The sequence below is a fragment of the Macaca fascicularis genome, chromosome 11 (genome assembly GCF_037993035.2).
Source record: "Macaca fascicularis isolate 582-1 chromosome 11, T2T-MFA8v1.1".
Taxonomy (NCBI): domain Eukaryota; kingdom Metazoa; phylum Chordata; class Mammalia; order Primates; family Cercopithecidae; genus Macaca; species Macaca fascicularis.
In genome coordinates, this window is record NC_088385.1 from 130740252 (window position 1) to 130763170 (window position 22919).

Sequence of the window (22919 nt, forward strand, 5' to 3'; positions counted from 1 at the left end):
GCCTTCGAGCATCTGCGACCGAGACGGCAAAGGAGAGCGCCATGGAGCATGTGACGGAGGGCTCTTGGGAGTCTCTGCCAGTGTCACTGCACCCGCGGGTGCTGGGCGCGCTGCGGGAGCTGGGCTTCCCGTACATGACGCCGGTGCAGGTATCGGTTCCTGGGGGAGAGTGAGGCTGGGAGGGGGGCAGGCACCCGCTGTTTCGGACACAGCGGAGGTGATCGGACAGACCCGAGCCCTGGGGCGCTCATCCCTCCAGCTGGGGCTCTTGCCTCGTCTCCAGGCTGCCCAGACTGGCGGGATGCGGAGCTGCTTGGCCAGCGAGCCGGCAGAGGGGCCGCGACCCACCCTGCCCTCGGGTGCTGGGGTCTCGAGCCTGGTTCTCATCCTAGCCCTGCCCCCTGTAGCTGTGAGACCTCGGGCAAATGGCTTAACCTCAACGTGCTTCATTTTCCTTCTCTGTGAAATGATGAAAAAATAACACCCTCCTTATGGGGTTGCTGTGGGGACTAAATAAACCAGTCGGCACACTATAGGATCTCAGTGAGGGTTACCTGTTGTTATGCATCTTTTCAAGAAGTATTTCTTGAGGACCTACTATGTGCCAGGAACTCTTCTAGGCTCTGGGGAGTTTGCAGTATTGGCATCTGCTCATAGCCTTACTTTCTAGCGCAGGAGCTAGAGAAAGGATAATTTCAGCTGCTAGTAAATGTTATGAAGGAACTAAGACTGTTGTGATAGTGTCACTCGAGGACTGGAGAGGAGGTGAGACAGGGTGCTAAGGAAGGCCTCTCTGAGGAGGTGTCATTGAGCTGAGACCTCAGTGATTGAGAAGGAGCTGGCTCTCGGGTGACGAGTGGGAGATTATTCCAGCGGAGAGAAATACCAGTGCACATAAATGCCCTGGGGCAGGCTGCAAATGGTTTGAGCAGCAGAAAGGAGGCCTTTGTGACTGAACATCAAGAGTAGTGCAAGAGATGGATTGTGTAGGGTCTTGTAGAAGCTTGGATTTCATTCTAAATGTAGTGGGAAGCCATCTTATCTGGGAAGATGTTTAGGAAAGGAAGGGCTGTGATTTCTCTTTAGAGAGTGGCTTTTTCAGGCATAAGAGACATAAGAGCAGGCAGGTCGCTTAGGAGGCCATTGTCAGGTAAGAGATGATGGTGGCTTGGAGTAGGGTGGAACCAGTGGATATTGAGAAGTCACATTTGGAATAACTTTAAGGTTGCTAAGGGACCGGAAGTGGAGGTTAGGAAAGAAAAGGCTCTAGAGGGAGCTGAAGTTTTTATTCTTTTTTTTTTTTTTCTTTTGAGATGGAGTCTCACTCTGTTGCCCAGGCTGGAGTGCAGTGGCGCGATCTCGGCTGACTGCAGTCTCCACCTCCTGGGTTCAAGCAGTTCTCTGCCTGAACCTCCTCAGTAGCTGAGATTACAGGCGCCTGCCACCACGCCCGGCTAATTTTTTGTATTTTTAGTAGATACAGAGTTTCACCATCTTGGCCAGGTTGGTCTTGAACTCCTGACCTCGTGGTCCACCTGCCTCAGCCTCCCAAAGTGCTGGGATTACAGGCTGAACCACCGCACCCCACCGATTTTTATTCTTAGTAGCTGAGTGAATGGTGTTACCATTTCCCGAGAATGGCTGGAGGGTGTAGCAGGTTTCAGAAGGAAAGTCAAAAGTTCTTGTTTTTTTTTCTTTGTGTGTGTGGGTGGGTTTTTTTTTTTTTTTTTTTTTTTTTTTTAATGTTTTTGAGACAGAATCTTGCTCTGTTGCCCAGGTTGGAGTGCAATGGCATGATCTCAGCTCACTGCAACTTCTGCCTCCCGTGTTCAAATGATTCTTCCATTTCAGCCTTCCGAGTAGCTGGGATTACAGGCATGCATCACCACGCCTGGCTAATTTTTGTGTTTTTAGTAGAGATAGGGTTTCGCCATGTTGGCCAGGTTGGTCTCAAACTCCTGATCTCAGGTGATACGCCCGCCTTGGCCTCCCAAAGTGCTGGGATTACAGGTGTGAGCCACCGTGCCTGGCCACAAGAGTCCTGTTTTTAAACATTGAGCTGGGTACAGAGGCACCCGCCTGTAGTACCATTTACTTGGAAGGCCGAGGTGGGAGGATCCCTTGAGCCCAAGAATTCAAGACCAGCCTGGGCAACATAGTGAGACCCCCATCTCTGAAATTAAAATAAATAATGGCCGGGCACGGTGGCTCACGCCTGTAATCCTAGCACTTTTGGAGACTAAGGTGGGAGGATCACTTGAGACCAGGAGTTCAAGACCAGCCTGGGCAACATAGGGAGGCCCTGTAATAGCAAAAAATTTTTGAAAATAAATGAAGCCTTGAGTTTGAGATGCCCATAAGATTCCTGGGAATGTGGAGAATCTATTTCCAGCAGACAGGGCTGGAGATGGAAACTGGGAGTGCTGTGTTCCCTGCCTAGGGAACCTGGCCTCAGATCCTTAGAGCCTCAGAGCTCATTGTCTAGACCTGTCATCCACTACACAGTCACCAGACACGGCTATAGAGTGCTTGAAATACACTTTGTCCAAATCAAAGTATACTCTGAGTATCAAATAACACAGTATATTTTGAAGGCCTAGTATGAAAAAAGAATGGAAAATGTTGATTTTTACATATTGATTAAATGTGAAGGGACAATATTTTTGATATATTGGGTTAAATAAAATATTAAAATTTATTTCACCCATTTCTTTTTACTTTTCTTACTATGGCTACTAGAAAATTTAACATTGTTTATGTGGTTCACATTTTATTTCTATTGGACAGCAGTGGCCTGGAGCAGCGTCCTCACCCTCGGCACTATTGACATTTTGTGCTGGAAAATTTTTTGTTGTGGGCTGTCCTGGGCATTGTAGGATGTTTAACAGCATCACTGGAATCTGTCCACCAGAGGACATCACCTCCCAACTCTGGCTGTAATTTATTTAGTTACTTATTTTTTTGAGGCAGTGTCTTGCTCTGTTATCCAGGCTGGAGTGTGGTGGTACAGTCACAACTCACTGCAGCCTCGACCTCCCTGGGCCTAGGTGATCCTCCTACCTTAGCCTCCTGAGTAGCTGGGAGCACAGGCATGCACCACCACACCCACATAATTAAAAAAATTTTCTTTGTAGAGATAGAGTCTCCCTGTGTTGCCAAGGCTGGTCTGGAACTCCTGGCCTTAAGGGAGTTAAGGGCCTCCCAAAGTGCTGTAATTATAGATGTGAGCCACCATTCCTGGCCCACCCTGGGTTTTGACAACCAAAAATGTCTCCTTACATTGCCAAATGTTCCCTTGGGGGTTGATAGGGAGGATAGAAATCACTGTGCAGAGGCAGTTGGAATAATATTACATCTGCTGTGATTTAAGTGAGCTCAGGCCCTGGGGACCAGGGCTGAACCCTGGAGGGAGCAGCCACGAGGCCAAGGCCTAAATCTAATTGAGGTTTAGCTTTTTTGATGCTAAAACCAGGTTTCTTGTAAAGTCTGGAGACCTCTACAGTGCTTAAAATGAGAAGGTTTATTTGAATCTTGATTCTGTGATATTAGAGCTGGAAGGGACCCTAAAACCCAATGTCTTCAACCCCTTCCTGGTTCAGAGAGGGAAGTTGGAGAGACAGGAATAGAATTCAGGACTCCCACCTCCCAGCTCAGCTCACTGTCCCCACACGTCGTCCATGTAGACACAGTTGCCACGTTTGATTCAACTTCTGTATGGTGACTTGGTTACTCAGAGACCCTTTTGTGGTGGGGTCCACTGTGGCCTTAGCTGCCCGTTATGTTCCTAGGGCTTCGGTTCTCACCTGTGAAGTGATGACATCCTTTAACTGGTGCTTTGCAATCTCTCCCTTTAGTCTGCAACCATCCCTCTGTTCATGCGAAACAAAGATGTCGCTGCAGAAGCGGTGAGTGCCTCGGGTACGTGCAGCCTGTCCTTGTGTTTTCCCTCACATGAACTCTGAGGAAGAAAAGGAAACCAAAACTCTCTGTTTGCAGGTCACAGGTAGTGGCAAAACACTCGCTTTTGTCATCCCCATCCTGGAAATTCTTCTGAGAAGAGAAGAGAAGTTAAAGAAGAGTCAGGTGAGGACAGTGAAAGTGATTTATTTTCACCTAGTCATCAGAGTTCACATTGGATTAAGAAGCTGGCTACAAACTTGAAAAAATAGATCAGAAGCCATGGCTCACACCTGTAATCCCAGCACTTTGGGAGGCCGAGTCTGGAGGATCACTGGAGTCCAGGAGTTTGAGAGCAGCCTGGGCAACACAGTGAGACTTTATCTCTACCAATAATGAATGAATGAATGAATGAATGAATGAAAGAAACTTGAAGAAAAAAAAAGACAATCCTCATTATTTGTGGATTCTATATTTGTTAATTTGTCTGCTCGTTGAAACTTATAACACCCCAGTGGATCCTCGGTGCTTCTGTGGTCATGGGCATGGGCAGAGCTGCCTTTTGTTTTACTGCTCAGGTGTAAACAGTGTCCTTTTCGTCATCTATTTAGTGCTATGTTTTTCACCTTTTTTTTTCCTTTTTTACCTGAGACAGGGTCTTGCTCTGTCACCCAGACTGGAGTGCAGTGGTGTGATCTCAGTTCACTGCAACCTCCACCTCCCAGGCTCAAGCTATCCTCCTGCCTCAGCCTCCCAAGTAGATGGGACTACAGGTGTGGACCACCACATCTGGGTAATTTTTTGTATTTTTTGAGGAGAAGGGGTTTTGACATGTTACCCAGGCTGGTCTCAAACTTCTGGGCTCAAGTGATCTTTCCACCTCGGCCTCCCAAAGTGCTGGGATTACAGGTGTGAGCCAGCGTGCCCAGCCATTTTGCACATTTGTTGCTTTATGTTGGTGATTTTGGTTTTTGAAATGGCTCCGTGGTGTAGTGCAGTCTAGTGTTCCTGGGCGCAAGAAGGTTATGACGTGCAGAGAGAATCCCCGCACTAGAGAAGCACAAGCTCAGGCATGAGTTAATGTGCTGTTGGCTACGAGTTCAATAGGAATGAATCAACAGTATATATTAAATAGAGTCTTTTAAGCACAAACAGACATAAAATAGAGTTATGTATTGATTGGTTGACAAAAATGTCATGTCCAGAGACTGGCAGGAACCTAACCCTGCGTTTACCCTGTGAGCAGTGGTTCAGCGTTCACTAATTCAGTGTTCTTGGTGTGAGTGACTTTAAAGAGCATAACTGCAGTGTATGATGACAAGTAACCGTAATTCAAAGTAGTTGATACGTGCTCAGGGATGCTGCTGAGAGCGCCCAGTAACTGCGGTTTCTCTGGAAGTTCTGTGTGCGGTGGAGGGCGGAGGGCCTATGAGTTCCTCTCCAGGAGGCCCTTGTGCTGCTGACTGTGTCCCTTCCTTCCATGTGGGCAGGTCGGAGCCATAATCATCACCCCCACTCGAGAGCTGGCCGTTCAGATAGACGAGGTCCTGTCGCATTTCACGAAGCACTTCCCCCAGTTCAGGTGAATTGGATGCAGTGTCCCTGTTAGCCACGGGCTGTTGTTTTGCCGAACTTAAAGACTGTTTTCTTGTTTTAGCCAGATTCTTTGGATTGGAGGCAGGAATCCTGGAGAAGATGTTGAGAGGTTTAAGCAACAAGGGTGAGTTTGCTCATGTCTGCTCATTTATTTGCTGCTCTTGGCACTGAACCTAAGAATTGATATGTGATCTCAGCCTAACTGTGGGTCCCCCTTTCAGCAGCCTCCTCCCCCTGCAAAAAGGTGTTTTCTCCAGGCCAGCTTCCTATGGCGCTTTGCTAGCTCCTTCCCATGAGGGCCTGATGAGTACTTAACTCAGGTTCCTACAGAGGTCAAGAGAATGATGTGAGGATAAATGAGTGGTCAGGATAGATGAATGCGGGACTGGGGGATGGTGAGGAACTGGCCAGTAGCTGCCTGGAATACTCAGCTCCAGCTGGTAGCTGCCTGGCGGGACTGGGCTCAGTCGTGCCAGGTTTTGAATTTTTTAAAAAGAAGATGGAATTCCAGATTTGTGTGTGTAATCTCCTGATTTTTTAACTGTTGGCGTGTAATCCACGTTTGAAAAACACATCTTGTAGGTGAGCCAGTCTGAGGGAGCCACATCCGGCCCTGAGTCTGCCAGTTTGTGATCTTTACATAGGGTTCTCTAATTCTGTCAACATTCCCATTTTACATGTGAGCTACCTGGGGCCTACAATGGTGGAGTTAACTTGCGTAGGTCAGAGGTTGGGAAGCTTTTTTTGTAAATGAGCAGATGGTAACTGTTTTCGGCTTTGTGAACCATATGGTCTCCGTCGCAGTTACTCAACTGCTGTTGCACTGTGAAGGCAGCGATAGGCAACATGTGAATAAATGGGCGTGGTTGTCTGCCAATAAAATACTTGGCAAGGACAGGCAGCAGCCCAGGTTTGGTCTGGGAGCTGGAGTTTGCCAACCTTGCCTGGGTCATAGCCCAGAACCCAGATCCTGTTTCGCCGCAGCGCTCACATTTTCTACCCTACAGCACTCTTTTCCACTCTCATGCTCTTCGTTCTCTTCACTAGGGCTTAAATGACTTTGGAGGGATATGAAGCTTGGTATTTTGGTAATCATTAACCACATTCCCAAGATCCAGAGAGCTTGGTAAATGTTAACTTTCTTTCCAAAGTGGGAACATCATTGTGGCCACTCCAGGCCGCTTGGAGGACATGTTCCGAAGGAAGGCGGAAGGCTTGGATCTGGCCAGCTGTGTGCGATCCCTGGATGTCCTGGTGTTGGATGAGGCAGACAGACTTCTGGACATGGGGTTTGAGGCAAGGTACTGGACTTTGGACTTCACTGGCTTGAGTGGGTGGATGATACTAATACAAAAGGAAAGCAAAATGGAGTTTACCACTTTATGACTAGGTATTTTTATTTTTTATTTTCATTTTAATTTATTTTTAATTAATTTATTTTTTAGAGACAGGGTCTTGTGCTGTAACCGAGGCCAGAGTGCAGTGGCGTGATTATGTTCACTGCAGCCTCAACCTCTTGGGCTCAGGTGATCCTCCTGCATCAGCCTCCTGAGTAGCTGGGGCTATAGGCGCACACCACCATGCCTGTTTTTTTTATTTTTTGCAGCTGGGGTTTTGCCATGTTGCCCAGGCTGTTCTCAAACTCCTGGGCTTAAGTGATCCTCCCACCTAGGCTTCCCAAAGTGCTAGGATTACAAGCGCCAGCCACCATACCTGGCCTAAGTATTTTTATTAACCACATTTTAATTTCAAATCATTAAGTAGTTTGAGCTTTCAAATTCTACCACGTGATTTTTATTCCCGTTCTATCTTTGATCTTATAATGCACTTTCCTTCAAGTATTCTTTTTTTTTTTTTTGAGACAGGGTTTCACTCTGTCATCCAGGCTAGAATGCAGTGGCATGATTTTGGGTCATTGCGACCTTTACTTCCTGGGCTTAAGTGAGCCTCCCATCTCAGCCTCCTGAGTATCTGGGACTACAGGCACATGCCATCACGCCGTTTTTTTTTTTTTTTAATTTTTGCAGAGACAAGATCCCCTTATGTTGCCCAGGTTGGTCTCAAATTCCTGGGCTCAAGAGATCCTCCTATCCCAGCCTCCCGAAGTGCTGGGATTACGGGCATGAGCCATCACACCTGGCAGTTTTGTTGTTTTTTAATAAACAGTTTAATGGGATGTAATTCACATATCATTATAATTGTATAATTATATGCTAAAATTTGAGGAACCTTGGAAAAATGAAAGTATAAAGAAGAAACAAAGAATCACCCATAATCTCACCTCCCAGTGTATGTGCTATAAATATTTTGATGGCTTCACTTTCAGTCTTTCTGAATACCTGTTTGGTATCGTGAAGCACTGTGTGTTGATTATGCTGGCAAGTGAGCGGTTAAGTGTGAGCCCTCTTTTTATCAGCATCAACACCATCCTGGAGTTTTTGCCAAAGCAGAGGAGAACAGGCCTTTTCTCAGCCACTCAGACGCAGGAAGTGGAGAACTTGGTGAGAGCAGGCCTCCGGAACCCTGTCCGGGTCTCGGTGAAGGAGAAAGGCGTGGCAGCCAGCGGCGCCCAGAAGACCCCCTCCCGCCTGGAAAACTACTACATGGTGAGTGCCTGGGCTTGCTTCTTACTTAGTGATAATGACCAGTGCTCATTTTATGGAAATTGTACTGGTAGAATAAATATATGAGACCCTGTAGCACATATGAAATGCATTTGGGGACAGAGCTAGGAGAAATGGTCTGGGTGTTCCTGCTCATGAATGAGTAAGTTAGTTAAATTGGGCATAAATGTATTTTAAGCACAGTCTCTAAGGACAGTGTCTCTGAACCTCCTACCCTCAAGTGACAAAATGTTTCTATTTTACATGCTTGGGGTGTGCTGGGTGCAGGCATGATTAAACTCTGTAGTTCCTGGGCCTGTCAGAACAGCTTGTGTCACAGAGAAGGGCATAGTTAGATGTGCAGGTGGAACACAGAAAATAAATGACAGACTCACTCCTGAGGAGATTTTGTGGGGTGGAAATAAATGTTCTACTCTGTAAATGTTGTGTATTTTTGACCTGCATCAAATATGTTGAATTTCTTTTTTTTTTTTTTTTTTTTTTTTGTGACGGAGTCTCACTCTGTCACCCAGGCTGGAGTGCAGTGGCATGATCTCAGCTCACTGCAAGCTCCACCTTCCGGGTTCACACCATTCTCCTGCCTCAGCCTCCTGAGTAGCTGCGACTACAGGCACCCGCCACCATGCCCGGCTAATTTTTTGTATTTCTTTAGTAGAGACGGGGTTTCACTGTGTTAGCCAGCATGGTCTCGATCTCCTGACCTGGTGACCTGCCGACCTCGGCCTCCCAAAGTGCTGGGATTACAGGCGTGAGCCACTGCGCCCAGCCTTTTTGTTTGTTTGTTTTTTGTTTTGAGACAGTGTCTCACCCAGGCTGGAGTGCAGTGGCACGATCTCGGCTCATTGCAACCTCTGCCTCCCGGGTTCAAGCAATTCTCCTGCCTCAGCCTCCTGAGTAGCTGGGATTACAGGCGTGTGCCACCGTGCCCGGCTAACTTTTTGTATCTTTAGTAGAGGTGGGGTTTCACCACGTTGGCCAAGCTGGTCTTGAACTCCTGACTTCATGATTGCCTGCCTCAGCTTCCCAAAGTGCTGGGATTACAGGCATAAGCCATTGTGCCTGGCCCAAATATGCTGAATTTCTAGTAGTAAATACTGGCTGCTAGTTTCTGTAGTTTCTTCATAAGGAAGTAGATGGGCTTTTGGCAATTTGATTGTTTAGTAATGAGGCCACTCCCCACCCCTGTTCTGTTCCGTCCCATTGCTGGGATGGGCCACGAGGCACAAATGCAGAGAGCACAGGCTGCAGAGGAGGCAGCACCATCAGGGCACGGAGGAACCCACAAGCCAGTGCCACTGCTGATGGTACATTGTCCCACCAGCCTGGGGCTGGGACTTTTCTTTCTCTTTTGCAATAAGCTTTTTCAGGTTAAATTTTTCTTTAGGCCTGGAGGGGTTCCCTAGCTCCTGAACATGTCTGCTGTTCAAAATGAAGGAGGCTGGTCTTGAAACCAGAGTGTTCCTATTGCTGTAGACTGTGAGGTTGTCGAGGCTGCTCTCCTGTTTGTGTCAATTTGTAGGCAGATTAAAGGTAGAATGAGTTTCCAAATGAGAAACTGCACCTAGTGTAACTGGAGAGTGTTGTCGAGATCAGATAGGCTCATCAGAAGTGGGAGCTGTAGTTGCCATTGATGTTTCTGACAGTCCAGGCTGGGTGAGGGAGGAGGCTAGCTCTTCCCAAGCAGAGGGAAGGACTCTGCATAGGGTAGTGTGGAGAGCATGGGTGCTAGAGCAGCTAGAGCAGCTAGAGCAGGACTGCCTGGTGCATATCTTGGCTTTGGCCCCTACTAAATTAACCGGTGAACTTAGAGGTCCTCACTTGTCAAATGGGGGCCACAGTAGTATACAGCTTCGTAGGGTTGCTGGAGGATTAATTAATTAATCCATGCAAAAATGTTCATGATAGTGCTTAGTACACGGTAAGTATGGGTTGAGCATTCCTAACTTGAAATTTCAAAATCCAGAATGCTCCAGAATCTGGAGTTTTTTGAATGCCAGCATGATGCGGAAAGGAAATGCTTGTTGGAGTATTTTAGATTTCGGATTTCCAGATTAGGGATGCCCAACTGGTAAGTATAGTGCAGCTATTCCAAAATCTGAAAGAATTCAAAAGCCAAAAAACACTTCAAGTCCCAGGGACCTTGGATGAGGGATACTCGTACTAATGTTAGCTTTGGATACCCACTGTGGCTACTGTTGCGTTCTGTTGTTTTACATTCGTTTTGCATTTAGAGATGGCTGAGTACATGAGAAAAAATTCCAAACTGGGCATTTGGTTTTGGTAAAAATAGGATGAATGCATTCAGGTAAATTTAATGTCTCTAATTTGGGAGTTTGAATGGAGGACTTGATTGCATTATGAAAAAAAGCAGGCCGGGCGCGGTGGCGCAAGCCTGTAATCCCAGCACTTTGGGAGGCCGAGACGGGCGGATCATGAGGTCAGGAGATCGAGACCATCCTGGCTAACACGGTGAAACCCCGTCTCTACTAAAAAATACAAAAAACTAGCCGGGCGAGGTGGCGGCGCCTGTAGTCCCAGCTACTTGGGAGGCTGAGGCAGGAGAATGGCGTGAACCTGGGGGGCGGAGCTTGCAGTGAGCCGAGATTGTGCCACTGCACTCCAGCCTGGGCGACAGAGCGAGACTCTGTCTCAAAAAAAAAACAAAAAAAAAAAAAGAAAAAAAGCAATGGGGTCTGAGTCCATGGAAGCCTTTTAAATAATTATGTACATTGCTTTCTGGAAATCATTATTCATCTTAGAGCAGTGACTTCTGAACTTGGCATCAGAATTTCCTGGGGGAACTCTTAAATAATATGGATTCTTAGGTCCAATCTCAGACCTACTGAATCAGAATCTGTATGTCGTACCCAAGAATCTGCATTTAAAAAAAAATATATATCCTTTGGCTGGGTTAGGTGGCTCATGCCTGTAATCCCAGCACTTTAGAACTGAGGTGGGAGGATCACCGGAGGCCAGGCCAGGAGTTTGAGACCAGTCTGGGCAACATATTGAGAGTCTGTCTCTTAAAAAAAAAGGAAAAGAAAAGGTAAAATAAATAAATAAATAAAAATCTACTCTGGAGATGGTGTACCAGCTCTCATGTATATTGGGATTGGGAGTTGGGAACTGTTGCCTGTTGGATGACTATGTTTCTCTGAGCTGTATGATTTTGTGACATACAAATTAACTTTTAGAGGCAGCAGCACATGTCAATGTTTACTCTGAGCTAGGTAGACCAGTTAACATTCTGACTAAAGTCTGTCCTACCTGTGGGGAAAATGACATTCCTTAAAATTTAATGCTGAAACGGAAAATAGCCATGGGGATTATTATTGCCAAATATGTTTTTTATTAGTTTCCCTTTTTCTTGTGCAGGTATGCAAGGCAGATGAGAAATTTAATCAGCTGGTCCATTTTCTTCGCAATCATAAGCAGGAGAAACACCTGGTCTTCTTCAGGTACTCCTCTGGTCTCTGGTAGGGGCGTCAGGGATTCAGGCAGAATGTGCAGGTGCATGCAGCCTTTGGGTTTTGGATTCCATCTAGCATGGTTCTCTCGGGAATGCTTTTGGCTGCAAATAACTGAAAACCCAACTTTCGTGGTTCGAACAAGGTTGGCTTTATTTTTGTCCTGTAAAAATAAGTCCAAAGGCAGAGACAGTTTCTCACAGGGGTTTCATGTGTCATTCATATCAAGATGTGATTGATCTTCTCTTCCTGTGTGTCACCTCATGGATTCTGGATGACCACTATTATACCCTGTCATGTCTGCACTGAAGAAAGATAAGGGGGGAAAGGCAGAGGGGGCGTATGGCAATATTAGCTATATCCATGCCTTTTAATCAGTAAAACAAAGAGCTTCCTCAGAAACCCCTCTGCCCTAGCTGACTTCAGCTGTGAATTCATCTTAGGGGCCAAAAGTGGGTCATGTGGTGGCCCCTCACTTCAAGAGCAGCAGAGAAAATGAGCGCACAGCTTTTCTGGCTCTGTGGTAGTGGACAGCGAAGCAAGAAGTGGTTGGGAATAGTGTTTATCAGCCATCCATGGAGTCCGCCACAGTGGGGTTTTGTCCTGTGGTCAGAAGGCAGTGTAGGGACAGATGCATATGTTCTTTGGACTGGTTGGTTCTTTTCCCCTTTTCTCCAGAGATAAATGTGTTGATCTTTAGCAGTACATAAAAAATAATTTTATATTACTTTTCCATGTGTTATCCTACAAATAAATGCAATATTGACCATGACCCACAGTAAGAAGTACAATTTGGTACACACCCAAACAAGACAATAAAACAAAGGTTTTCACGAAACCACACTCTGCTAGGTGGGATGTTTTCTATTCTGTTCTTTTTTTTTTTTTTTTTTTTTTTTTGAGACGGAGTCTCGCTCTGTCGCCCAGGCTAGAGTGCAGTGGCCGCATCTCAGCTCACTGCAAGCTCCGCCTCCCGGGTCTACGCCATTCTCCTGCCTCAGCCTCCCGAGTAGCTGGGACTACGGGCGCCCGCCACCTCACCCGGCTAGTTTTTTGTATTTTTTTTTTTAGTAGAGACGGGGTTTCACCGTATTAGCCAGGCTGGTCTCGATCTCCTGACCTTGTGATCCGCCCGTCTCGGCCTCCCAAAGTGCTGGGATTACAGGCTTGAGCCACCGCGCCCGGCCTCTATTCTGTTCTACTCCAGCTGTTAATTTTTTTAAAATGCTGGTCGAGACCCACTAAATTGATTTCAGAACCCACCAGATCTGTGGGTGATGAGGCTTAGTGTGTGAAACACCACTTCGTTACATACTATGTGACTCAAGGTGGAAAGACGGACCAGTCTGGTGGCGGTCACAGCATAGGTGGAGGAACTGAAGTAGACAAGAGTTAGCCCAAACTGGAATGCAGTAGTCTGGTATAGTGGGAGGAGCATTTGACTTGGGTTCTGGTGCTGCCACTTACTCTGTGTTTCTGGTAAGTTTCAGTTCCCTCATCTGCAAAAGGATGGGAAATCACTGGGGAATGCTTCCAGTTAAGGAAAAGGGTCCAGGGTGAGCTGTATTAGAAGGGTACTGGGTAAGGAACTCACAGATTGAGAGAATGCTGAGTGTCCACCTCCCAGGGAAGGAGGCTCCCTGGCAGGAGTTCATGGGCCATCTGTTTAGGGCATATCTTTATTGGGATGACTCTGCCAACCTCCTTTTTGTCCTTGGATGACTCAGCTCCAAGTCCCAAATATCTGGGAGAAGGGATCTATCTGATTGGTCTAGCTTGGGTTATTTGCTGAGCCCTTGGGAATCCTGCTAATTGGGGAAGAAGCAGTTCCCTAAAGGAAAAGCAGGAATGTTTTTAAATCTTGTAAGACTATTTGTGGCTAAGATGTCATTGCTTTTGTTCTGAATGACTGTTTCACTTCAATTCCTTTTTCGGGGTCAGGGAGATTTCCTGTTAGAACATCTTTAGACAGTAGAATACGTCCTTGGGGGTTTTAACTCATGTTTAAGGTATTTTATCAAAAGATTGGCCTTTCATTGGCTGAGAGGATTACAGATTGAGAACTCAGTTGTGGATGATTTCCACTGCCATTCTCATCATTCCCCTAGGGAGGGCTTGTAGTTAGGTTGTGTCTGCTGCAGCTATTGCTCACAGTTCCCCTCTCCCGGTTGTAGAAGGACCAAGGTGGTCAATGACTCTAAGCCCTCTGTCCCTCTTGCAGTACCTGTGCCTGTGTGGAATACTATGGAAAGGCTCTGGAGGCGCTGGTGAAGGGCGTGAAGATTATGTGCATTCATGGAAAGATGAAATATAAACGCAATAAGATCTTCATGGAGTTCCGCAAATTGCAAAGGTGGGTGAGCTTCATTGGAGGTAACAGCTTTCCTGCCACACTGCTCTTTCAGGTCCCCAAACACCCCATTCTCCAGTAGCCTGTGCTGTCCGCTTGTGTTGTTTTTCCTGCCTAGAACCCTCTTCTCTCTGTAACCTGGTTATCACATCTCTGTAAATGCCCAGAGCCTCCACTGCCCTGTTCTAATCGCTTTGCCTTTTGCTATGTCGTTTCCCTAGTTACTGAACTTCTGTGCTAGACGGCAGGCTCTGTGACACAGGAGCCCTGTGCATTGTCTTCACTCCCAGATTGCTCTGTGCCTGGCCCAGGGAAGGGTTGTGATGACTGTCAAGCAGCAACCATTTGTCCATTTGTCCTGTTGGTGTAGAAACTGTCTGTGGCTTAAGGGTGGGCACGGTGGCTCATGCCTGTAATCCCAGCACTTTGGGAGGCCAAGGCGGGTGGATCACAAGGTCAGGAGATCAAGACCATCCTGGCTAACACGGTGAAACCCCGTGTCTACTAAAAACAAATTAGCCAGGCATGGTGGCGGGCACCTGTAGTCCCAGCAACTCAGAAGGCTGAGGCGGGAGAATGGCGTGAACACAGGAGGTGGAGCTTGCAGTGAGCTGAGATCCGGCCACTGCACTCCAGCCTGGGTGACAGAGCGAGACTCCATCTCAAAAAAAAAACAAAAAACAAAAAACAAAACACTGTCTGCTTATCAGGCTTGTGACTACACAGCAGGGAACTTGTGTCTTCCAATGACCATAACTTGTTTCTGTTTGTGCTGACAAATAACAGTTTTCTGTTTTTCTTAATCATTGAACATCTGGCTATATTAAAAGTCCTCTTTTGGGCAAAGCGATATACCTGACTGCGAGGCCTCAGTTACAGAATGAAGTGTCTCTTGTTTTTCAGATGGCTACAAAGGATTAGACCCATACAGTTTCGGTTTTCAAATGGAAATCTTGTAATTTTTAAAATCCCTTTGCTGTCTCTCACCTCCCTCCAATTTTTATTGGAATTTATGAAGTCCTAGAGATTTGTAGAAAGAAGAAAAAATCAAAATATTACCTTAAGCATGTGCTTCTGTGAGAAGCTCCAGCACCTGTGTGTCACTGTCATCAAGATCAGTAGGCTGTTTGATGGTGACGAAGATGGTGGCCTCCTTACTCAGAATGCTGTTTTCTCATTTTCTAGTGGGATTTTAGTGTGCACTGATGTGATGGCCCGGGGAATTGATATTCCTGAAGTCAACTGGGTTTTGCAGTATGACCCTCCCAGCAATGCAAGGTATGGTACGAGGCTGCCACCCACTCTCTGTTGAGGAAGTTAGCCTAATGAAGTAGGAATCCTGAAGAAGATAAACAGATAATGATGTTCATTGAAACATTATTTTATAGCAAGCCTCCAGCGTGCTTGGGTCTGCAGTGACCCCGTGCATTCCTACAGTGCTTGCCAGAACAGTTTTGAAACGGTTTGAGGCCTTGCCCTGCACCATGTAGAGCAAGGTTATAGAAATTTCAGACAATGAGAGAAAACATAAAGCAACAACAAAATATTATTTGAGGCCGGGCGCGGTGACTCACGCCTGTAATTCCAGCACTTTGGGAGGCCTAGGCGGGTGAATCGCTTGAGCCCAGGAATTCACTAGCCTGGGCAACATGGCAAAACCCCATCTCTACAAAAAATATATATACAGATTAGCTAGGCGTGTGTGCCTTTAGTCCCAGCTCCTTGAGAGGCTGAGGCAGGAGAATGGCTTGAGCGCAGGAGGCAGAGGTGGCAATGGATTGTGCCACTGCACTCCAGCCTGGGCAACAGTGTGAGACTCTGTCTCAAAACAAAAACCCATTGTTTTAAGAGGCAAAAATAGGCAAATGGATGAATAACCCATTTGTGGTGAAATAGTGATATTGTATTGGCAGCAATTAAAAGTATTTTCAATTATTTACAGTTCTTGCAGAAACACACAATAGAATGTCTAAATGGAAAAAAGCAGTTCATAACACCACATGTGAAAATTACAACTACTTTCTCCAAAGTCAGCATATATTTCTAATACATGCATCCACGCATAGGAAGATGCCTGTAAACCCCGAAGTGTTGATGATTACTCCTGAGATTATTGGTCATTTTCATTTTATTCTTTGTATTTTTCATTGTTTCCCAGATTTTCCACTGGGGACCATGTCCCACCTGTCTGATCAGAGAGAAAGATACAAGTTTTACTTAGAGTTCACATTAAATGTTTATTACAGAATCATATCTGTCTGCAGTACTGGTTTAATTGCCAGTTCTTCTGTTTCTCACACTAGTAAGTGGCCAAGTCCACACTGAGCTGTGGAGGCTAGAGGCTCCCCATAGCATTTTAGCTGCATCAGCCATGTGGCTGGAGCCTGAACTCTGTTCAGCTGTCCTTACCTGGGTACCCATTTCCATCCTGTGTTCTCACAGTGCCTTCGTGCATCGCTGCGGTCGCACAGCTCGCATTGGCCACGGGGGCAGCGCTCTGGTGTTCCTCCTGCCCATGGAAGAGTCATACATCAATTTCCTTGCAATTAACCAAAAAGTAAGCTGCCATCCTTTTTCAGATAGAATGCCTAGTGACGGGATAGCTGGAAAAGTTCTTCTCCAGCATGTGGTCAGCAAATGAAATTACAAATTGCAAACTCACTGGGGCTGGGCTGGTGGTGGCAGTGTGGGGCCCTGTGGTAGTGGGCTTTTTTTTTTTTTTTTTTTTGAGACGGAGTTTCGCTCTTGTTGCCCAGGCTGGAGTGCAATGGTGCTATCTCGGCTCACTGCAACCTCTGCCTCCCAGGTTCAATGGATTCTCCTGCCTCAGCCTCCCAAGTAGCTGGGATTACAGGCGTGCGCCACCACCCCAGATAATTTTGTATTTTTAGTAGAGACGGGGTTTCTCCATGTTGGTCAGGCTGGTCTTAAACTCCCGACCTCTGGTGATCTGCCCACCTTGGCCTCCCAAAGTGCTGGGATTACAGGCGTGAGCCACTGTGCCCGGCCACCCTGGTAGGCTTTAAGGCTGTGGAGGCACCTCGGTCATGGAGTGACCAAGCCTCCTGTGAGGTAGCAGGCCCTGCTGGGATCCAGGCAAGGGTGAATAGAGACTTGAGACCCAGTGTTGCTATACTTTGCTACTAGATTAGGATTGTCATGTGAAATCTGATTTTTAAATTTTCTTTTAAAAATGTAACATACTTTTTTAGAGCATGTGAAATATTTGGGTTGGAATTGGGCTTCAGACCTCAAAAGGTGAAAAGGAATTGTTTTGCTTTTGGTTTTCTTGGCTGTGATGGGGGAGCCCTGGGGATGTGATGCCAACCAGGGAAGGTGAGAATGTGGTGTGTGTGTAGTGCCCCCTGCAGGAGATGAAGCTCCAGAGAAACACAGTGGACCTTCTGCCAAAACTCAAGTCCATGGCCCTGGCCGACAGAGCTGTGTTTGAAAAGGGCATGAAAGCTTTTGTGTCATATGTCCAGGCTTATGCAAAGCATGAATGCAACCTGATTTTCAGATTAAAGGGTAAGTTGGACTTCTTCATGTGATAATGTCTCCATCTTAACCATGTGGTGATCTTACAAGTATGAGATTGCTTTGTCTTATAAAAGGAAGTGTTCCCAGGCTTTGAGTAGACACAGAATAAACTGGCCTCTGGCTGCTGAGTATTCCTTTTAACTTTGTAAAAATGTAATAATTTTCATTCTAATTTAAATGAATTCATTAAACCCTTTGGTTAGAAAAAAATTATATTGTAAGCCATTACTGACTGTTCTAATCCTGTTGAGTGTGCTAACTCTGATCTTCTGATTGAATTAGATCTTGATTTTGCCAGCCTTGCTCAAGGTTTTGCCCTGCTGAGGATGCCCAAGATGCCAGAATTGAGAGGAAAGCAGTTTCCAGATTTTGTGCCTGTGGACGTTAATACAGACACGATTCCATTTAAAGATAAAATTAGAGAAAAGCAGAGGCAGAAACTCCTGGAGCAACAAAGAAGAGAGAAAACAGAAAATGAAGGGAGAAGAAAATTCATAAAAAATAAAGCTTGGTCGAAGCAGAAGGCCAAAAAAGAAAAGAAGAAAAAAATGAATGAGAAAAGGAAAAGGGAAGAGGTAAAGTTTAGTTTTACTTACATTAACTTAGAATCTTGAACAAATATTATTGTAGTCGTTCTTTAAATAGGAATTGTGTGGGGCTCTCAGATTTCTGTTACGTTGGTGACTAGGGTGGGGAATTTGCTGTATTTGCGGAAGCCAATCTGAGAGCTTATAGTTCCTGAGTTAAAACTGCTGGTTTCACTAGAACACTATTGCTGAAAAATTTAGTAGTTTATTGGTTTTTTCTGTACTTAGGGTTCTGATATTGAAGATGAGGACATGGAAGAACTTCTCAATGACACAAGACTCTTGAAAAAACTTAAGAAAGGCAAAATAACTGAAGAAGAATTTGAGAAGGGCTTGTTGACAACTGGCAAAAGAACAATCAAGACAGTGGATTTAGGGATCTCAGATTTGGAAGATGACTGCTGATTCCAGTGCCACAGATGAACCCACAAGGGCATAGTTGTTCCCTAACTTGGTGGATGGCTCCAGTTTGCTTTTAATGGAAATCAAAACTTCAGGAGACATCTGAGAAGAATCATGTCTCTGAAAGCTGTCCTTTCAGATGAGGGAGAAATGTAGGATTTCACACTTGGGAATATTTTACTAAAAACATTCCAGTCTTGGCCGGGTGCAGTGGCTCCTGCCTGTAATCCCAGCACTTTGGGAGGCTGAGGCAGGAGGATCACTTGAGCCCAGGAGTTCAAGACCAGCCTGGGCAACACAGCCAGACCCTCTCATTAAAAACAACAAAACAAAACAATTCCAGTCTTGAAGTAGTCTAACAGAAGAAAATGTACAATTATTTGAGTGTAAATAATAGATGTCAGTATTTATTTATCATGATGGGTCCCATATATAGACCTATGTGCATATTATATATATATGAGTTCTTTTTTCTGAGGCTATTTTAGTTATTTTTAATCATAAAGGTACTGAAGTATTCTTGACTTCTGATTTTCAAAACCATTCCTTAGTATCTTTAGGCATCTGACCTCCTGAATGTCCCTGGCCCTGGGCTTCAGTTATCCTTTGATGCCCTGCAGAGGTGGCTAATGTGCTGGGGGTTTTTCTGTGTTAAGAATAGTCCCAGTATTTTTTTTTTTTTTTTTTTTTTTTGGTGAACAGCTGAAAAACAGAGGCATTAAGTCATATTCCGGGAAAGAGAATTATTATTATTATTATTTTTTTTTTTGAGACGGAGTCTCGCTCTGTCACCCAGGCTGGAGTGCAGTGGCCGGATCTCAGCTCACTGCAAGCTCTGCCTCCTGGGTTCGGGCCATTCTCCTGTCTCAGCCTCCTGAGTAGCTGGGACTACAGGCGCCCGCCACCTCGCCCGGCTAGTTTTTTGTATTTTTTAGTAGAGAACGGGGTTTCACCGTGTTAGCCAGGATGGTCTCGATCTCCTGACCTAGTGATCCGCCTGTCTCGGCCTCCCAAAGTGCTGGGATTACAGGCTTGAGCCACCGCGCCCGGCCGAGAATTACAGTTTTTATGCCTTCTGTTGAATAAATGGTGTCCTGATTGCCTGGGTCTTAAGTGTGTAAATGTAGCTGGACAGTGTTTTCCCCTAGACGGCCTGGGTCAGCTCGCAGTATTGACACAACACCACATCAAAGTCTTTATCATAGAGTTTATTTGAAAAGATGCTGAAGTTGTTCCCAAGTATAATTTTAAAAAGCTGTTTAGGACCCAAACATATTTAAACATCTCTTACACATATAGAACTTTAGTTTACAAATATTCCAGAAGGCATTTTCTTAAGCAGTGAGCCATGCAGAATACTGTTGCTAAATGTTTCTGCCCGCCTCATGTTCTCTTGGTACAGTTTTTCCTGTTTGGCTTGATCCTGCTGAGGAATGTGCTTACCACTGGAAGCCAGACGCAGATTCGGCAAGTGTTTCTTGCCTCTTACAAAGCACCGCGTGTAACGTCCTGACCAGCTGTTGGTTGTTTGTGGCAGAGGGGTGTGGCTGCTTTTCCCCTGCATCTCGCATGCTTTTGGCAGATCAGTCGAGTGCAGGGGAGGATGAGGAGAGATGGACTTGGGCTCATCTTTCATCAGTTAAGTAGCCAATTATCTAACTTGTATTTCTGGAAACTGAAAAGGAAAGTTTCTAGAAACCATAAGAACAATTTAGGTTGGGATTTAGAATAACTGACACATTTTTAGATGGGACTGAAATGAATAAGAAAGGTTCTCCAAGATGTATGATTTTAAGTCCTTACTCCATAAATCTTCATTAAAACGCATCTCAGGTTTGGCCTGGCTCACTGGGGTGTCAAGCAGCTACTCACCCTGCCTCAGCCTCAACTACAGAAGCTGCACCTTGGCAGGAAAGGGCCCACAGGTTACAAATAGAGCTTGATGAGCTCATCGCTGACTGCTGAGGGTGTCAGCACGCCCAGGTCTGTAAACAGCAGAGTGATTAAGGAAGGGGCAGTGTAGTCGACCCACGGATGCTCCTCTTTGAGGTCTTGTCCAGTCTGTGCGACCTTGAGAGTATCTGCCTTATACTGAGGAGAGAAGTACACATTAGTCGGCACTGAATGTTTAGGGCTCCATACTGGTGGGGTCTTGGCGTGAGTGATCAGTGTGCTACTTCCTGAGACTGCTCTCTGAAAATGGGAGAAGCTAGCTATGCAGGACACTGGAGAGGAGGGCAGAGTTGTGGCCATAAGCCAGATCATGGTGGCATGCTGGCCAAGAGCTGTAGTGTAACAAACTTAAATCACATGTCCCCTCATTCTCATGCTGGATTAACTTCTCCAGACCTCTCAAAGTATGACTGAGAGTCACAACAGACGGCTTGCAGCGTGCCAGGGACTGTGCTAAGACTATCTTAGAATCCTCATGACCCTGTCAGATACTGCTGTGCCATTTGACAGACAAGGAAACAGGTTCAGAGGTTGAAATGAAAGGACTTGCCTCAACTCGCACAGTTTGTAAGTTGTGATGGGAGCTGACCTCAGTTGAGCCCAAAGCTGGGACTTACCCACCAGCTTCTGGCTTCCTCTCCACCCATCTATGGTGCTACTTAACGAGACTGAAAGACTGAAATGCTAGGGACAAATGTGTGAGTCCAGCCACCAATTTATCTTTGTATTCCAAGTGTTGCGGAAAGTAGCAATAGGAAGTGAAAAAACTACTGGAACATTCTTAGGACTACAATTTCCAAAAGTTTCCGTTTAGATGTTAGTACCCCTTCAAATATGTAAAACTCTTGCCTTAAACTTATCTGGGACGTCTTGCTGGTTTAGTGGAAAGAGTCGGACAAACTTGAAACTTTCTGCAACCGCATAGAAAGGTTTATTCTGTGCTTTGGCACACACAGCCATCTGGTTGGTTCCAATCTGGGAAGGCAGGAAATGGAATGGATGAGCTCTAGAGTGCATCCGAAGGAGAAGCCACAGAAAAGCAGGCTGGGCTCAGTGGCGCACACCTGTATCCCAGCATTTTGGGAGGACGAAGCAGGTGGATCACCTGAGGTCAGGAGTTTGAGACCAGCCTGACCAACATGGAGAAACTCCATCTCTACTAAAAATATGAAAAATTAGCTGGGCATGGTGGGGTGGGGGGCACGGCGCCTGTAATCCCAGCTACTAGGGAGGCAGAGGCAGGAGACTCGCTTGAACCCGGGGGGCCGGAGGTTACAGTGAGCCAAGGTTGTGCCATTGCACTCCAGCCTGAGCAACAAGAGTGAAACTCCATCTCAAAACAAAAAAATTTAAAAAAACAAGTGTTGGCAAGGATGTAGAGCAACTGGAACCTTTGCTTTGCTAGTGGGAATGTAAAGTAGTGCAGCTGCTGTGGAAAATCTTTAGTTTCTCAAAGTTAAATATACAGTTATGTGACTCAACACTCTGCAGACCTCCACCTCCCAGGTTCAAGCGATTCTCCTGCCTCAACCTCCCAAGCAGCTGGGATTACAGGTGCCCGCCACCATGCCCAGCTAATTTTTTGTATTTTTAGTAGACATGGGGTTTTACCATGTTGGCTAGGCTGGTGTCAAATTCCTGACCTCAGGTGGTCCGCCTGCCTCAGCCTCCCAAAGTGTTGGGATTATGGGTGTGAGCCACCACGCCCGGCCTTATGTTATATATATTTTAACTAAAAAAAGCTTTCATGAAGCCTTTCTAAATTAAATAATGGAGAGAGAAATTGTAATAAAAAACGGAGGTCAAATGTGCTCAATTAAAATGAAAACAAATGACAGGCTGGCCACAGTGGCTCACGCCTGTAATCCTAGCACTTTGAGAAGTGGAAGGGTTGCTTCAGGCTAGGAGTTCAAGACTGCAGTAAGCTATGACCACTGAACTACACTACAGCCTGGCCAACAGAGTGAACGTGTCTCTATTTAAAAATATATAAAATATTTACATATAAATACACATATTTTATACATACATACTTTATATGTAAATATACAAATAGTATCTTAAAAATATTTGTATGTATGTTTTTATTATGTGTATATGTATGATAAAGAATAAAATGTACACATAAAGAATTAAAAAATAAAAACCAAACCCCAATTCCAATTCAAGCCAATTTTGTATAAATTAAATATAAATTACACTTTTTTTTTTTTTTTCTGAGACAGGATCTCACCATCGCCCAGGCTGGAATGCAGTGGTGTAATCATAACTTACTGCAATCTCAAATTCCTGGACTCCAGTGATACCCCTGCCTCAGCTTCCTCGGCAGGTGGAACTACAGGTAAGCACCACCACACCCAGCTAATTTTTCTAAGTTTTTGTAGAGACAGGATTTCACTATGTTGCCCAGGCTGGTCTTAAACTCAAGGCCTCAAGTGGTCCTCCCACCCTGGCCTCTTGAATTGCTAGGATTATAGGTATCAGCCATCACACCTGACCAAAT

At 45.6% G+C, this 22919-nt stretch overlaps 2 protein-coding genes, 1 long non-coding RNA gene and 1 other non-coding gene across 23 annotated transcripts in view; 2 read left to right on the plus strand and 2 right to left on the minus strand.

The window, feature by feature from the left end:
• DDX55 (DEAD-box helicase 55) overlaps positions 1 to 22919 on the plus strand; it is a 23423-nt gene continuing 504 nt past the window's right edge. The window contains exons 1-15 of one of the 19 annotated variants that reach the window (XR_282317.5): positions 1 to 149; positions 3855 to 3905; positions 3997 to 4083; positions 5388 to 5479; positions 5555 to 5617; positions 6645 to 6794; positions 7910 to 8099; positions 11493 to 11575; positions 13806 to 13937; positions 15120 to 15212; positions 16377 to 16491; positions 17294 to 17462; positions 17757 to 18049; positions 18290 to 18615; positions 22642 to 22757. Coding sequence is in view for 10 of the 19 variants with exons in the window: in XM_005572576.5 (XP_005572633.3) it covers positions 42 to 149; positions 3855 to 3905; positions 3997 to 4083; positions 5388 to 5479; positions 5555 to 5617; positions 6645 to 6794; positions 7910 to 8099; positions 11493 to 11575; positions 13806 to 13937; positions 15120 to 15212; positions 16377 to 16491; positions 17294 to 17462; positions 17757 to 18049; positions 18290 to 18466 (1803 nt within the window). In the remaining 9 variants the exon portion in view is untranslated. Of the gene's footprint in view, positions 150 to 3788; positions 3919 to 3996; positions 4270 to 5387; positions 5480 to 5554; positions 5618 to 6644; positions 6795 to 7909; positions 8100 to 11492; positions 11576 to 13805; positions 13938 to 15119; positions 15213 to 16376; positions 16492 to 17293; positions 17463 to 17756; positions 18050 to 18289; positions 18798 to 22641; positions 22758 to 22919 lie in introns of those variants that run through there. The other 18 variants (XR_012420815.1, XR_012420820.1, XR_012420816.1 and 15 more) reach the window with 18 other exon arrangements.
• Positions 11447 to 16448, minus strand: LOC135966348 (uncharacterized). The gene is made up of 3 exons (XR_010579640.2): positions 16344 to 16448; positions 14994 to 15273; positions 11447 to 11747 (listed from the first exon to the last, which is right to left on the minus strand). It is a non-coding gene; the product is annotated as an uncharacterized lncRNA (long non-coding RNA).
• LOC123567788 (small nucleolar RNA SNORA9) lies at positions 15320 to 15452 on the plus strand. Its single transcript, XR_006690891.1, has one exon. It is a non-coding gene; the product is annotated as a small nucleolar RNA SNORA9 (small nucleolar RNA).
• The window catches only part of EIF2B1 (eukaryotic translation initiation factor 2B subunit alpha), an 11850-nt gene continuing 8589 nt past the window's right edge, over positions 19659 to 22919 (minus strand). For both annotated transcript variants that reach the window (XM_015430676.4, XM_045366202.3), the window contains 2 exons: positions 21266 to 21391; positions 19659 to 20554 (listed from right to left, as the gene is read on the minus strand). In XM_015430676.4, the coding sequence (XP_015286162.2) occupies positions 20390 to 20554; positions 21266 to 21391 (291 nt within the window). In that variant the 3' untranslated portion in view covers positions 19659 to 20389. The remainder of the gene's footprint in view (positions 20555 to 21265; positions 21392 to 22919) is intronic.